A 13470-nucleotide genomic window follows, 5' to 3' on the forward strand; every position below is an offset into this window, starting at 1 on the left:
GATTCAAAAAAATTGATAAGGAATTCAAAATTTCTGATAACAAAAGCAATTAAGTTACTATGTGGTTTCAAAATTTGCTGATTCTAGTAGATGCAAAATTGTAAGTGCTCATGATCTCTGATATTGGTGTTTTATGCTGGCATTAACTGCTTGGAAAGTCCATCCACTTTTCATTCACTGGGCAAGGATTATACCTTCTGGACTTATACATTCTCAAATTCATTTGAGAAGAGGTTTTTCTACAGTGTCAAAATAATGGTTTTATTACAGTACAGCCCCCTGAAGCCCACCATGTCAGTACTTTGCAATAAATTACAGTCAATAACTATAAACGTCTGAAATGAGTTATGTGATCAATTCTAATCAGAAAACTGAAATATGGAAATATATCAGGAAAGAGATCTAGAAATATAAACCATCTCTGAAATTTGATTGCCCTACCAACTATAATACTTAATATTTTTACAGTAAAGATAAAAATGAGTGAAAGATCTATGTGCAGCAATGTTTATCCATCCAAGAAATATAATTGTTGAGAAGATCACACCAGGAAGATTAAATAAGATTGCCTGATTCAAGAACAAGCAAAAATAGGCAAAGCACAGTGCTCAGGAAAATAAGACATTGTAGGAACTTAAACAAAACTCTTAGCACAAACTAAATTGTGATTTAATAAAGACAGAAAGTACTGGTACTATTCAGCAGGTCAGGCAGCTTATGTAGAGTGAGAAATGGTGTTAGAAAAGCAGAGTATTTGTAGCATGTTTTCAAGCTAAGGACCATTGCACAGTCCATAGTTTACTGAGATTACTCAATACAAAATTTAGTACCAGAAGTAACCCCTTTTCTTTTGGTGTGACATGGGCAAATTATTGCCTCCCTTAAATTGAATGTCAAACAAAAAAAAATGTAAAATAACTTATTTTTATGTGGCACCTACATAATATCCTAAGGCATCCTTTCCTAGGTAAGAAGATGAAAACTATGCAGGCGTCCCTAGGTAACGAACACCCAAGTTATGGTCTCTACCCATGAACAAGTCTCCATCTTGTTACCAAATTCATAAGTTTGGTGTACATACATATGTCCATACTTATGTAAAAAAACAGCTTACGAGCAGGAAGTGATGTTTGTACAAAACAGACTGCATACAAAACAAACAGTGCTTCTAGTGGCAGAACAGTAAACATAGGCAATATTCAGAGTTCTTACTGGTGAGTAAAGATACCTACAAAGCTAAGCCTATACTTATGTGATAAATGGATGGAAGTCACATGTATCTTAAATGACCTACCTTCTACCAGGTATTCAAAAAGATTACAAGCAGATTAAATTTAATCTTTTCTTTTAAATCTATAATATCAATTTTGTTTTTTATTTCTAGCTTAGCCAGAGGCCTACCGTGGAGGAGTTGAGGGAGAGAAAAATCCTTATCCGTTTCAGTGACTATGTGGAGGTGGCTGAAGCACAGGACTATGACAGACGTGCCGACAAGCCGTGGACAAGACTGACAGCTGCTGACAAAGTAAGATCTCAGGAACAAATATGTGTTGGAATGGCAGAAGTATTAAAGCCATTTGTTTTAACTAGTTCTGCTGAAAACTATCAGCAAGGCAAATGATACTCAGCAATAAATGCCATTTTACTGAAGGTGGGTTTCATGTTCACAGTCCAGATGAATGGTCTTGACGCAAAATGTCAACTATCCATTTCCCAGATGCTGCCTGAGCAATTTTATGTGTTCTTCATATTCCAGTATCTGCAGTCTCATGTATCTCTGTTTCATGTCCACACCACTACTGAAATGTGGAGAGCTCGTGCATGGAGGTGATGCCTCTGTCCCCTGAACCATAGGTCCAGCATTGACTATATCCAGTGAATTGCTACTTTCAGTGGTACGTGCTCAGACTTTTCTCAGTGACTCTATCTGTACTCCAGGTATGACAGACAGTAATCTCTGTATATGTGGGCACCTGTACTTGCGCTCAGCCTGAAAACAAACTTTCCACCACTCCCACTAATTTAAGAATCCATAAAATATTGATCTTCATAAAGGTCCCTGAAACTTGAGAGAAAAAGTCATTAAATTTGTTGACTCTCAAGAAATTCATCAATGAGTCACTGTCCATGAACCATTTCCCCTGAGTTTTCCCAAATCTAGAAACATGCGCTGGGATCAGAATAGCAAAGTAATCCTTGTTCCATTGAGTCAATGCAAGATATAGAGTAAATTGGTGATTCCACCTCGCAGTCATCTGATTTTCTATGTGGTACCACTCACACTGTGCTGCTACACATACATGGGACCCAGCTTCATGGCTGTCGGTACAAGCTGAAACCTGAAAATGTTGATTGAAGCCACTCTTAAAAGGGAAGTGCTCTATGCATATAGCTAATGGTGGAAAATCTTGTCACTGATGCTTGAAGAGAGTGGAAGCACAAGGATTTTTGCATCTTGTTTGACAATGGTGGAGAAAATTAGAGAGATCTTCCCTCTGCGGATATGATGAGGTTTTCCAGGCCAATATCACCAACCAAGGTGAGCACCAGCAGAAGTTTAAGAGCCTTGTGTTATACAGATAAATGAATGCACCATTAAATTCCATCCACCATCATCCTCTCACACTGTTCCTATCAAGACCCATCAGTCAGAACTCCTACCATCAGCTTGTACAAAACTTGCCTTCTCACATACCACTGCTCCAAGACATGCATTCAACCCTTGTACAATCCACACATTGCCAGCTGTTCAGGAAATGGAGACAAACTATACAACGCACAAGAAAATGCTAAAAGAACTCACCCACCATTCCATAAGTAGACAACACAAAACAAACACCTACACAGTAGACTGGTCAAGGGCAAGCTTGAGTTAAATGGTTCACCTATCTGGATGACAGAGTTTTATTTTTGAATTGCTGGCACAGTGTCATTGGCCAGAGATGGAGCAGTGACCATTGAAGATGATGCTCTGCTCCTACCTAATTCTTATTCTGACATCTCTCATTCCACATCCTCAGCAGAAGATGATGTAACCATTCCTTATTCCATTCACCTTGAGCACATTGTGCCTTTGTGCTTCTCTTTAAGTCAGCCAAAAATTGCAAGCTGGTCAAACAGAGGTAACTAAGCAATGAGCCGGCAATAAAGGAAGCACCCTTGGCCCATCTAGTCCATGCACCTGTACCATAGCCCAACATACCCCTCCCATCCAGGTACTTATCCAAATTTCTCTGAAATATTGAAATAGCAGGGGAATTGGAATCGGAGTGGTAAGGCTGAAGATGAGGCAGCTGGTATACGAGTCTATACATTGTAGACTGTCAGGAAGGACAAACAGATGATATGGCAAAATTGCAGTGGGACAAGTATAATACAGGGCCTAAATCAAAAAAGGGTGACGAATACAGGACTGAATGTATTTGAATGCACTCAGTATACCATATAACTATATAAAAAGTACAGCACGGAAACAGGCCATTTCAGCCCTTCTAGTCCATGCCGAACTCTTACTCTCACCTAGTCCCACCGACCTGCACTCAGCCAATAACCCTCCATTCCTTTCCTGTCTATATAGCTTTCCGATTTAACTTTAAATGACAACATTGAACCAGCCTCAACCACTTCTGTTGGAAGCTCGTTCCACACAGCTACCATTTTCTGAGTAAAGAAGTTTCCCCTCATGTTATCCCTAAACTTTTGCCCTTTAACTCACAACTCATGTCCTCTTGTTTGAATCTCCCCTACTGTCAATGGAAAAAGCCTATCCACGTCAACTCTATCTATCCCCCTCATAATTTTAAATACCTCTATCAAGTCCCCCTCAACCTTCTACGCTCCAAAGAATAAAGACCCAACTTGTTCAACCTTTCCCTGTAACTTAGGTGATGAAACCCAGGTAACATTCTAGGAAATCTTCTCTGTACTCTCTCTATTTTGTTGACATCTTTCCTATAATTCGGTGACCAGAACTGTACACAATACTCCAAATTTGGCCATACCAATGCCTTGAACAATTTCAACATTACATCCCAACTCCTATACTCAATGTTGTGATTTATAAAGGCCAGCATACCAAAAGCTTTCTTCACCACCCTATCCACATGAGATTCCACCTTCAGGGAACTGTGCACCATTATTCCTAGATCCTTCTGTTCTACAGCATTCTTCAATGCCCTACCATTTACCCTGTGTGTCCTATTTTGATTAGTCGTACCAAAATGTAGCACCTCACATTTATCAGCATTAAACTTCGTCAGCCATCTTTCAGCCCACTCTTCTAACTGACCTAAATCTCTCTGATGCTTTGAAAACCTACTTCATTATCCACAACTCCACCTGTCTTAGTATCATCTGCATACTTACTAATCCAATTTACCACCCCATCATCCAGATCATTAATATATATGACAAACAACATTGGACCCAGTACAGATCCCTGAGGCACAACACTAGTCACTGGCCTCCAATCTGACAAATAGTTATCCACCACTACTCTCTGGTGTCTCCCATCCAGCCACTGCTGAATGCATTTTACTACTTCAATATTAATACCAAATGATTGAACCTTCCTAACTAATCTACTGTGTGGAACCTTGTTAAAGGCCTTACTGAAATCCATATAGACAACATCCACCTCTTTACCCTCGTCAACTTTCCTAGTAACCTCTTCAAAAAATTCAATAAGATTTCTCAGACATGACCTTCCACGCACAAATCCATGTTGACTGTTCCTAATCAGACCCTGTCTATTCAGATAATTATATATACCATCTTTAAGAATACTTTCCATCAATTTACCCACCACTGACGTCAAACTCACAGGCCGGTAATTGCTAGGTTTACTCTTAGAACCCTTTTTAAACAATGGAACAACATGAGCAATACGCCAATTCTCTGGCACCATCCCCGTTTCTAATGACATTTCTGTCAGAGCCCCTGCTATTTCCACACTAACCTCCCTCAAGGTCCTAGGGAATATCCTGTCAGGACCCAGAGACTTATCCAATGTTATATTCCTTAAAAGTGCCAGTACTTCCTCTTCTTTAATCATCATAGTTTCCGTAACTTCCCTACCCGTTTCCCTTACTTTACACAATTCAATATCCTTCTTCTTAGTGAATACCGAAGAAAAGAAATTGTTCAAAATCTCCCCCATCTCTTTTGGCTCCACACATAGCTGTCCACTCTGATTCTCCAAAGGACCAATTTTATCCCTCACTATCCTTTTGCTATTAATATAACTGTAGAAACCCTTTGGATTTATTTTCACCCTACTTGCCAAAGCAACCTCATATCTTCTTTTAGTTTTTCTAATTTCTTTCTTAAGATTCTTTTTACATTCTTTATATTCCTCGAGCACCTCATTTACTCCATGCTGCCTATATTTATTGTAGATCTCTCTCTTTTTCCGAACCAACTTTCCAATATCCCTTGAAAACCATGGCTCTCTCAAACTTTTAACCTTTCCTTTCAACCTAACAGGAACATAAAAATTCCCTCAAAATTTCACCTTTAAATGACCTCCATTTCTCTATTATATCCTTCCCATAAAACGAATTGTCCCAATCCACTCCTTCTAAATCCTTTTGCACCTCCTTTAAGTTAGCTTTTCTCCAATCAAAAATCTCAAACTTGGCTGCAGACCTTTCCTTCTCCATAATTATATTGAAACTAATGGCATTGTGATCACTGGACCCGAAGTTCTCCCCAACACAAACCTCCGTCACCTGACCTATCTCATTCCCTAACAGGAGATCCAACACTGCCCCTTCTCTAGTTGGTACCTCTATGTATGTATTGCTGCAAAAAACTGGTCCTCAGGATGAGATTCTGAATTGGATAAAGACGATATTTGATAGTATCAGAAAGGATCTAGCAAGTGTGGTTTAGGACAGGTTGTTTTCTGGCAAAGGTGTATTTGGTAAGTGGGAGGCTTTCAAAAGTGAAATTTTGAGAGTACGAAGTTTGAATATGCCTGTCAGAAAAAAAGGCAAGAATAACAGATTTAGGAACCTTGATTTTCAAGAGATATCGAGGCCCTGGTTAAGAAAAACAAGGAGGAACGTAGCAAGTATAAGCAGGTAGGGAGTATGAGAAATGCAAGAGAACACTTCGGAAAGAAATTAGGATGGCTAAAAGAAGGCATGAGGTTGCAGTAGCAAACAAGGTGAAAAGCAATCCTAAGGGCTTCCACAGATATGTAAAGAGCAAAAGGATTGGAAGGGACAAAATTGGTTCTCGAAAGATCAGAATGGTAATCAATGTGTGGAGCCAAAAGGTATGGATTTCTGGCATCTGTATTTACTCGGGAGATGTACACAGAGTCAATAGAAGTGAGGCAAAGCATCTGCAAGTTTTAAACAGGAGGAGCCATTTGCTGTCTTCAGGCAAATTAGGATGGACATATCCCCAAGGCCTGACAAGGTGTTTCCCTCATACCCTGTGGGAGGCAAGTGCAGAAATTGCAGGGGCCATAGCAGAGATATTTTAAATCATCCTCAGTGACAGGTGAGGTACCAGAGGATTGGAAGATAGCTAAAGTTATTACGCTGTTTAAGGAAGGCTCTAAGAATAAATTATAGGTGGTGAGCCTGACATTAGTGGTGGAAAAGTTATTGGAAGATTTTCTAAGGGACCGGATATGTGAATATATGGATAGACAGGGAGTGATTAGTAATAGTCAGCATGGCTTTGTGCATGGTTGGTCATGTCTAACCTTTCATTTAGAGTCTTTTCAAGAAAGCTACCAATAAAGTTGATGAAGGCAATACAGTGGATGTTGTCTACATGGATGTTAGCAAGGCATTTGTCAAAGTCCCGCATGGAGGTTGGTCGAGAAGGTTCAGTCAGTTTGCATTAAAGATGAGGTAGTAAACTGGATTAGACATTGGCTTTGTGGGAGAACCTTTGTGGTATTAGCTTTGTGGTGGTAAATGGCTGCCTGTGACCGGAGGCCTGTAACTGGTAGAGTGCCCCAGGGACCAATGCTGGGTCCATTGTTGTTTGTCATCCATATCAATGATCTAGATGATAACGTGGTTAACTGAATCAGCAAATTTGCAGATGACACCAAGACCTGGGGGGGCGGGGGTGTAGTGACCAGTGAGGAAGGCTATTATGGCTTGCCGTGGGATCTGCACAGGCTGGAAAAATGGACTAAAAAATGGCAAATGGAATTTAACACAGGCAAGTGCGAGGTGTTGCACTTTGGTAGGGCCCACCAGGGCAGGTCTTAAACAGTGAGGGTAGGGCACTGAGTAGTGTAGTAGAACAAAGGGATCTGGGAATACAGGTCCATAATTCATTGAAAGTGACATCACAGGTAGATAGGGTCGTAAATAAAGCTTTTGGCACATTGGCCTTCATAAATCAAAGTATTGAGTACGGGAGATGGGATGTTACATTGAAGTTGTATAAGATGTTGGGGGAGGGGGCCTAATTTGGAGTATCATCTGCAGTTTTAGTCACCCACCTACAGAAAAGATATAAATAAGATTGAAAGAGTACAGAGAAAATTTACAAGGATGTTGCCGGGACTGGAAGCCCTGACTTATAAGGAAAGATTGAATAGGTTAGAACTTTATTCCCCAGAACATAGAGGATTGAAGGGAGATTTCATAGAAGTATAGAAACTTATGAGGAGTCCAGATAGGGTAAATGCAAGCAGGCTTTTTTCCACTGAGGTAGAGTGAGACCACAACTAAAGGTCGTGGGTTAAGGGTGAAAGGTGAAATGTTTAAAGGGAAGATGAGGGGAAACTTCTTCACTCCATGGGTGATGGGAGTGTGGAACAAGCTACCAGTGGAAGTGGTGGGTGTGATTTAGATTTCAACCTTTAAGAAAAATTTGAATAGGTACATTGACGGGAGGTCTATGGTCCAGGTGCAGTTCGATGGGATTTAGGCAGCTTAAATGGTTTGGTAGTAACTAGATGAGCTGAAAGGCCTGTTTCTATGCTGTAGTGTTCTATGACTCTGAAGGGAAAATTCAAAAATCAGAGGTGCAAACTGACTTGGGAGTCCTTGTTCAGGATTCCCTAAAGGTTAACTTCAAGGTTGAGTCGGTGGTAATGAAGGCAAATGCAATGTTAGCATTCATTTCTGGAGGATTAGAGTATAAGAGCAAGGATGTAATGCTGAGGCTTTATGAGGCACTGGTGAGGCTTCACTTGGAGTATCGTGAGCAGTGTTAGGCCCCTTATCTAAGAATGGATGTGCTGAAATTGGAGAGGGATCAGAGGAGGTTCACGAGTATAATTCCAGGAATGAATGGGTTAACATATGAGGAGTGTTTGATGGTTCTAGGCCTGTACTCACTGGAGTTCAGAAGAATGAGAGGGAAGCTTATTGAAACCTTTCGAATATTGAAATGCCTAGATAAAAAGGATGTGGGGAGGATGTTTCCTATAGTGGAAGAGTCTAGGACCAGGGGCACAGCCTCAGGATATAGGTACGTCCATTTAGATGAGAAGAAATTTCCAGCCAAAAGGTGCTGCATCTGTGGAATTCATTGCCATGAATGGCTGTGGAGGCCAAGTCATTGAGTTTATTTAAAGCATGGGTTCTTGGTTAGTCAGGGCATCGAAGGTTACAGAGAGCAGTCAGGTCAAGTTTGTTGTCATTTAACTATATACATGTATGGTTGGCATCTGTCTGTCTCAAAGGACAATGGGTGATGATAATTATCGTCACAAGCCTGGGCGGAAGATATGGAGATCCTGAGATGCCAGGTCATCAAGATCCCCCTCTGGGCCTCACCAGTGTAGTCCAATGGAAGGCTTATGAAGCAATTTGTTAGACACCAGCTTGGCTGCAGAAGCTACCGGAAGGATGTTCAGTGACGTCCAGACACCTTAGGGGCTCCACTCTGCATTTGCTGTCTGGGTTTACTCCCATAGCCTTGGTCTCTCCCAAGGCTGCCCACAAGACAGTGGAGCTATTTACCCATAGCTGGGGATCTGGTTCACGAGCACCAGGGCGTGTCCACACTTCGGTGGGCTTGCATGCTCCATGTGCAGGGGCCAGACATCCTCCCCGTCCTCTGTAATTCAGCCTGAGTCTGAAAGGAGCTCAGTTTCCATGTGTCACCAGTGCGGAGGCACTACATGAGGCTTGCTGTTGGAGAGGCTATGTACTGGCAGGGAGGGACTTACACATTCAGCTCTTCTTTTTGCAAGATTACTAGACAGCTGTAGAAGACAACAGAGAGAACGACAAGCACTATCCACTACACAACCACACTAGGCGCGTCACAGCAATCATTTTGACATCATACATGCATGTATATAATGTATATAACCATATAATGTGTATAAAAACAAGACAACGTTTCTCCAAACCAGGGTGTAAAACATAGTACACATAACACACGATAATCACGTATAAGTAAATAACTGAAGTTCATTAATATTGGATAAGTCACCGCGACTGGACGAGATGTACCCCAGGCTACTATGGGAGGTGAGGGAGGAGATTGCTGAGCCTTTAGTGATGGTCTTTGCGTCATCAATGGAGAAGGGAAAGGTTTTGGAGGATTGGAGGGTTGCAGATGTTATTCCATTATTCAAGGAAAGGAGTAGAGATAGCCCAGGAAGTTGTAGACTGGTGAGTCTTACTTCAGTGGTTGGTAAGTTGATGGAGAAGATCCTGAGAGGCAGGACTTATGATTATTTGGAGAGGCATAATATATGATTCGGAATAGTCAGCATGGCTTTATGAAAAGCAGGTCATGCCTTACGAGCCTGATTGAATTTTTTGAGGATGTGACTAAACACATTGATGGAGGTGGAGCAGTAGATGTAGTGTATATGGATGTCAGCAAGGCATTTGACAAGGTACCCCATGCAGTCTTATTGAGAAAGTAAGAAGGTATGGGATCCAAGGGGACATTGCTTTGTGGATCCAGAACTGGCTTGCCCACAGAAGGCAAAGAGTGGTTGTGGACAGGTCATATTCTGCATGGAGGTTTTTCACCAGTGGTGTGCCTCAGGAATCTTGCTGGGACCCCTACTCTTCATGATTTTTATAAATGACCTGGATGAAGAAGTGGAGGGATGGGTTAGTAAATTTGCTGATGACACAAAGGTTGAGGTGTTGTGAATAGTGTGTGGAGGGCTGTCAGAGATTACAGTGGGACATTGATAGGATGCAAAACTGGGCTGCAAGTGACAGATGGAGTTCAACCCAGATAAGTGTGAGGTGGTTCATTTTGGTAGGTCAAATATGATGACAGAACGTATTAATGGTAAGACTCTTGGCAGTGTGGAGGATCAGAGGGATCTTGAGGTCCAAGTCCATAGGACACTTAAAGCTGCTGCGCAGGTTGACTCTGTGGTTAAGAAAGCATACGGTGCATTGGCCTTCATCAATCGTGGGACTGAGTTTAAGAGCTGAGAGGTAATGTTGCAGATATATAGGACCCTGGTCAGCCCCCACTTGGAGTATTGTGCTCAGTTCTGGTCGCCTCACCATAGAAAGGGTGCAAAGGAGATTTACAAAGGATGTTGCCTGGATTGGGGAGCATGCCTTATGAGAATAGGTTGAGGGGACTCGGCCTTTTCTTCTTGGAGCGATGGAGGATGAGAGGTGACCTGATAGAGGTGTATAAGATGATGAGAGGCATTGATCGTGTGGATAGTCAGAGGCTTTTCCCCAGGGCTGAAATGACTAGCACAAGAGGGCACAGTTTTAAGGTGCTTGGAAGGAGGTACAGAGGTACGTTTTTTACACAGAGAGTGGTGAGTGCATGGAATGGGCTGCTGGCAACGGTGGTGGAGGCGGATATGATAGGGTTTCTTAAGAGACTCCTGAACAGGTACATGGAGCTCAGAAAAATAGAGGGCTATGGGTAACCCTAGGTAATTTCTCAGGTAAGGATATGTCTGGCACAGCCTCGTGGGCCGAAGGGCTGTAGGTTTTCTCAATTTTATGTTTCTAATATCAAATTTTGTGCTGGAACAGATTAATCAGTGACACTTCGGATATGATGCTGCAGGGTATCAGAAGCCTTAATGGCCTAAAGGAAGAAACTGTTTCCCATTCTAACCATTCTTGTTTATATGCATCAAGAGACTCCTGGTAGAGAGTCAAAAAGAATGCTGGATGGATGGTTGGGATCCTTAATAATACTAAGGACCCTGCATACATAGCACTCCTGATAAATGTCCCCACTGCATGGTAGGGTGACCCTATTATCCTCTCAGTTGTTCTCACAGTCCTTTGTAGGGCCCTCTGTTCCCATGCTCAGCTGGTCCTTTGTGGCAACCTGTCGATGTATAAATCAGGAAAACAGGCAAGTAGCAATGGAAGAAGGAATTCCTACGCACCAGAACTTTGCTTTAAAGAGAATTCTAAAAAAGTAAAGTATGCTGAAGGGCCCTGTTGGCATTAAAATATTGTATCAAACTTTATTATTTTAAAAGATATATTGTTGAACATGGAATCGAAAATGAGTGTAAAATAAATTTAGTAATTACAAATAAAAAGCATTCTTGTTCAAAATGAAAATGGGTGACTTCAATCTACATGTAGATTGGGTGAACCAAATTGGTGAAGGTGCTGAGGAAGAGGATTTCTTGGAATGTATGCGGGATGGTTTTTTGAACCAACATGTCGAGGAACGAACTAGAGAGCAGGCTATTCTGGACTGGGTTTTGAGCAATGAGGAAGGGTTAATTAGCAATCTTGTCGTGAGAGGCCCCTTGGGTAACAGTGACCATAATATGGTGGAATTCTTCATTAAGATGGAGAGTGACATAGTTAATTCAGAAACAAAGGTTCTGAACTTAAAGAGGGGTAACTTTGAAGGTATGAGACGTGAATTAGCTAAGATAGACTGGCAAATGACACTTAAAGGATTGATGGTGGATATGCAATGGCAAGCATTTAAAGGTTGCATGGATGAACTACAACAATTGTTCATCCCAGTTTGGCAAAAGAATAAATCAAGGAAGGTAGTGCACCCGTGGCTGACAAGAGAAATTAGGGATAGTATCAATTCCAAAGAAGAAGCATACAAATTAGCCAGAGAAAGTGGCTCACCTGAGGACTGGGAGAAATTCAGAGTTCAGCAGAGGAGGACAAAGGGCTTAATTAGGAAGGGGAAAAGAGATTATGAGAGAAAACTGGCAGGGAACATAAAAACGGACTATAAAAGCTTTTATAGATATGTAAAAAGGAAAAGACTGGTAAAGACAAATGTAGGTCCCCTGCAGAAGAAACAGGTGAATTGATTATGGGGAGCAAGGACATGGAAGACCAATTGAATAATTACTTTGGTTCTGTCTTCACTAAGGAGGACATAAATAATCTTCCAGAAATAGTAGGGGACAGAGGGTCCAGTGAGATGGAGGAACTGAGCGAAATACATGTTAGTAGGGAAGTGGTGTTAGGTAAATTGAAGGGATTGAAGGCAGATAAATCCCCAGGGCCAAATGGTCTGCATCCTAGAGTGCTTAAGGAAGTAGCCCAAGAAATAGTGGATGCATTAGTGATAATTTTTCAAAACTCGTTAGATTCTGGACTAGTTCCTGAGGATTGGAGGGTGGCTAACGTAACTCCACTTTTTAAAAAAGGAGGGAGAGAGAAACCGGGGAATTATAGACCGGTTAGCCTAACGTCGGTGGTGGGGAAACTGCTGGAGTCAGTTATCAAGGATGTGATAACAGCACATTTGGAAAGCAGTGAAATGATCGGACAAAGTCAGCATGGATTTGTGAAAGGAAAATCATGTCTGACGAACCTCATAGAATTTTTTGAGGATGTAACTAGTAGAGTGGATAGGGGAGAACCAGTGGATGTGGTATATTTGGATTTTCAAAAGGCTTTTGACAAGGTCCCACACAGGAGATTAGTGTGCAAACTTAAAGCACACGGTATTGGGGGTAAGGTATTGGTGTGGGTGGAGAATTGGTTAGCAGACAGGAAGCAAAGAGTGGGAATAAACGGGACCTTTTCAGAATGGCAGGCGGTGACTAGTGGGGTACCGCAAGACTCAGTGCTGGGACCCCAGTTGTTTACAATATATATTAATGACTTGGATGAGGGAATTAAATGCAGCATCTCCAAGTTTGCGGATGACACGAAGCTGGGTGGCAGTGTTAGCAGTGAGGAGGATGCTAAGAGGATGCAGGGTGACTTGGATAGGTTGGGTGAGTGGGCAAATTCATGGCAGATGCAATTTAATGTGGATAAATGTGAAGTTATCCACTTTGGTGGCAAAAATAGGAAAACCGATTATTATCTGAATGGTGGCCGATTAGGAAAAGGGGAGGTGCAACGAGACCTGGGTGTCATTATACACCAGTCATTGAAAGTGGCCATGCAGGTACAGCAGACGGTGAAAAAGGCGAATGGTATGCTGGCATTTATAGCGAGAAGATTTGAGTACAGGAGCAGGGAGGTACTACTGCAGTTGTACAAGGTCTTGGTGAGACCACACCTGGAGTATTGTGTGCAGTTTTGGTGTGCA

At 41.8% G+C, this 13470-nt stretch overlaps 1 protein-coding gene across 4 annotated transcripts in view; it reads left to right on the plus strand.

Moving 5' to 3' along the window:
- LOC134358060 (phosphatase and actin regulator 1-like) overlaps window positions 1–13470 on the plus strand; it is a 416919-nt gene that overhangs the window by 398530 nt on the left and 4919 nt on the right. For all 4 annotated transcript variants that reach the window (XM_063069967.1, XM_063069968.1, XM_063069969.1 and 1 more), the window contains one exon: window positions 1385–1525. In XM_063069967.1, coding sequence (XP_062926037.1) covers window positions 1385–1525 — 141 coding nt within the window. The remainder of the gene's footprint in view (window positions 1–1384; window positions 1526–13470) is intronic.

Source organism: Mobula hypostoma, chromosome 17 (genome assembly GCF_963921235.1).
Source record: "Mobula hypostoma chromosome 17, sMobHyp1.1, whole genome shotgun sequence".
In the NCBI taxonomy this organism is placed as follows: Eukaryota; Metazoa; Chordata; class Chondrichthyes; order Myliobatiformes; family Myliobatidae; genus Mobula; species Mobula hypostoma.